This window comes from Nicotiana attenuata, unplaced genomic scaffold, assembly GCF_001879085.1.
Source record: "Nicotiana attenuata strain UT unplaced genomic scaffold, NIATTr2, whole genome shotgun sequence".
NCBI lineage: Eukaryota > Viridiplantae > Streptophyta > Magnoliopsida > Solanales > Solanaceae > Nicotiana > Nicotiana attenuata.
Window position 1 is genome coordinate 31,916 of NW_017674056.1, and position 3,769 is coordinate 35,684.

The 3,769-nt window shown below is 38.5% G+C and overlaps 1 protein-coding gene across 3 annotated transcripts in view; it reads left to right on the plus strand.

Moving 5' to 3' along the window:
• The window catches only part of LOC109217902 (histone acetyltransferase HAC1-like), a 24,969-nt gene extending 21,200 nt beyond the window's left edge, over positions 1–3,769 (plus strand). For all 3 annotated transcript variants that reach the window (XM_019382197.1, XM_019382196.1, XM_019382195.1), the window contains exons 16-18: positions 106–498; positions 2,291–2,508; positions 2,993–3,769. In XM_019382197.1, the coding sequence (XP_019237742.1) occupies positions 106–498; positions 2,291–2,508; positions 2,993–3,107 (726 nt within the window). In that variant the 3' untranslated portion in view covers positions 3,108–3,769. The remainder of the gene's footprint in view (positions 1–105; positions 499–2,290; positions 2,509–2,992) is intronic.

Consider the following 3,769-nt stretch of genomic DNA (forward strand, 5'->3'; position numbering starts at 1 on the left):
TACGGTTACCCGTACCCCGTACCCCCTCCTACCCCCCCCCCCCCCCAAAACCCCCGGAATAGGTATTGGTTTCCATGATTGAGAAATACTATGAAAATTTTCCAGTGTGAAATCAAGGAAGTACCTCATGACACCAAGGATGAAGATGAAATTCTTGAGAGTGAGTTTTTTGATACAAGGCAGGCATTTTTGAGCCTTTGTCAAGGAAATCATTACCAATATGATACCCTGAGGCGTGCTAAACATTCCTCAATGATGGTCCTTTACCACCTTCATAATCCCACTGCACCAGCATTTGTGACAACTTGCAACATCTGTCACCTTGATATAGAAACTGGTCAAGGTTGGCGGTGTGAAGTTTGCCCAGATTATGATGTTTGCAATGCCTGTTATAAAAAAGATGGTGGAATTGATCATCCTCATAAGTTGACTAATCATCCATCCCTGGCCGAACGTGATGCACAGAATAAAGAAGCTAGGCAACTACGAGTTTTGCAGGTGCATTCTTCTTGGCCCTTATTTAATTTGTTGTTTCATGCTGCTTCCTATGTTTAGTCTATGAAGTCCTCCGTTACAACTTTTGGGTCAGTTCTAGATCCCTGGCACCTACCGCTGCTTTGTTCTTTCGGAGCACTTTCATCCTCTTTGAATAACTATATGTTAGTCCTAGTTCACTGCAGCTTCTCTGTAGTTCTCTCCTCGTGTTTGATTCACTTTAGGTTACTCGATATTCTTTTTTTTTTTCTTTTTTCTCTTTTGAGATGGTAACATTGTGTATTAATATATAACAGTACATAGGTTGTACGGAACCCATATTTACAAGAGAACAAAAGGGAAGAATAACTGATCTACGATCCTAGCAGTATTGTAAGACTTCTAGGATTGATACAGTATCTTCTGGACACTTCTGTTTACACCAAAAAATAAGAAAGTAGAACGCAATTCAGTTTGATCTTCTGCACTGAGTTGCTACTTTCTTCAAAACACCTAGAGTTTCTCTCCTTCCAGATTGTCCACCATATACTTGCAGGGACAGTCCTCCATCTATCTCTGTCTCTAGCTGCAGTTCCAGCTTCATCCCAACTAGTAAGCACTTCAGTAATCTTATAAGGCATTGTCCATGAGATATCTCTGAGATTAATGTTGATCTGTTATCCTGCTGTGTAAAAATAGATCGCTAACTGTCTCAGCTGTTTCCCCACATAGAAAGCACCTTGAGCACAGTGGAATTCCTCTCTTTATGAGATTATCCTGGGTCAGAGCTGCCTCCTTTGCTAGTAACCAAGTGAAACAAGATATCTTGTAGGGTATCTTGACTTTCCAGATATGCTTCCATGGCCAATTAGTAATCTGTAGATTAGTGTGATCTAGAATCATGTATGCAACATTCACCTTATAGATGTCTCTGTTGTGGCCCTTCCACCAGAGTGAATCCATCCCATTTTCAAGTCCTTTGAAGACTTACCAGTTGCTTGTACAGCTCAGTTCCCAATCATTCAACATTCTTCTAAGTATCAGATCCCAACCTTGAGGAGTCCGCATTCTTCTAGGTTACCCGTTATTCTACTACCCACGTTCCTATGAAATAAGCTATTGTATAGCTAAATGTTAGTGTATCACACCTTAAGGCTGAAGTTTGCACTAGATGGGTACTACTTGCTAAAAATTCCTGAAACAATTGTGTTTTTGGACAAATAAATATTCTTTCATTAATAACACGCCAAGATGGTGTCAAAAGTATGTACAATCTAGCGATGTTGCTCAATGATAATCACCAATCAAAATTATCCCAATTATCTCTTCTTTGAGTAGTAGTGATGATTGCTTCATTCATTTTCTTGAAAATACTGAATAGCGTGAATACAAGGTCTTATTTGTTATGTGAATTTGCAAATTTGCACAACAGGTCTGTCTTTTGAAAAACTTCTTTTACTTTGAAGATTAGAGCTATCCAAGACCCTTATCTTTTTGCAAAACCTTTTTCTTTTTCAATTTTTTTTTACAAATGTTATCCAAACGACTCCTTAAGAACTTCTTGATTGAACATCTGGAAATTCATTTGAAAGAGAAAAGTATTAGATGCTTTAGCAGTTCTCCATCCTAATTGAAAAGATAAGAGGACAATGATTAAGCGATACCTTACGGTTTAAGTAGCATTCAATGATATCGATGGCTCTGTTCACATATAAATGAAATTATTTTAGCCAGATTATATTTTCTTCCATTTTATTGAAAATATATATACTAGACATTTGAGATCTGACATGATTTCTCCCTTTTAACTCTACAGCTTAAGAAGATGCTTGAACTTCTGGTGCATGCTTCTCAGTGCCGCTATCTACATTGTCAATATCCAAACTGTCGCAAAGTTAAGGGGCTTTTCCGCCACGGTATACAGTGCAAAATACGAGTTTCAGGAGGTTGTTTACTCTGTAAGAAGATGTGGTATCTCCTTCAACTGCATGCTCGTGCATGCAAAGAATTTGAATGTCGTGTTCCACGTTGCAGGTTTGTTGGCTAATGCTTCCTTACATTTTTGTAATCAATCACTTGTCTTTGATAATGTCATAATAATTAATTAAATGATGATTAGCCAATGCTATTGTTTCCTGCTATTAACAGCAGTAGCTACTACGCGTAGTAATCAATCAGAATCAAACAACTATGATTCAACCCAAATTGATTGGGGTTGGCTACATGAATCCTCTATACCCAATTTCGGTCTATGCTTCCCTGGATTAATCATAGTTACTGAATATTTTTTATGCTTGCAATCAACCTGCGGCAACCCTCTTTTATCTAACTGGGTATTGGTTATGCTTTGCATAGGTCATATAGGTGGATTCTAGTGATTGATAGATTAGCAAAAGATTTTCATAAAACACAATCACTTTATCTCCCTCTCCGCCTCTTCCTTTTTGGCAGTTCTCACTTTTGAATTTCAGCTTAAATTAACAACATAAAATTTGCTATATTTCTACCCATTATACAGAGATTTGAAAGAGCATCTGCGGAGGATGCAGCAGCAATCTGATTCTCGGAGGAGGGCTGCTGTCATGGAGATGATGAGACAGCGTGCCGCAGAGGTTGCAAGCGGTTCTGCATGAAGATACTGTACATACTGCAATAGGCGTCGTGCTTTAGTCTTATTGGAGGTAGGAGTACAGAAGTAAGGAGGCATTGGACAAACCTGCTTCGAGCAAACAGGGTGTGTTCATCCCTGAGAAGATGCTCTCCCATGACAAAAGAAACTGGACGTGTCTGGTTGACTAATGATTCTTCCTTCTATGGCACATCTTTGGATTACCTCTATTATGATGGTTATAGATCCAAGCTTCTTGACAAACTTTCCCTGGAGTATAGCATGCCAACGAGCTCATCCGCCCGTGGCTTATAGGTGATTCTTTGATTTCATTCTCTTTGCATTCTACCAAAAGCAGCCATCATTTGATGGCAGATGTAACATAGCGTTCCTTATTTAACTTGAGCTTGCACTACAGAGGGGGCAAATCAGTTTTTCTTTAGTGAAATTTTTAGTTCAAGGGTTCTCAAACTTTTCTTCCATTCTATGGATGTTTCCCTTATTTAAAGATGCAAGAGTTACAAGTAGCAACTTGCACTTGATTCAGTTTTGCAAGCCAAAATGTACACAGTATGTGTGTAATTATTTCCTCATGTTTTCCTTTTCAATTGACAACCTTACTTCCCTCCTTACCTTGACCGACAATAAATTGGATTTTTATTAATGTTATCTGACGAGTTTCTAACA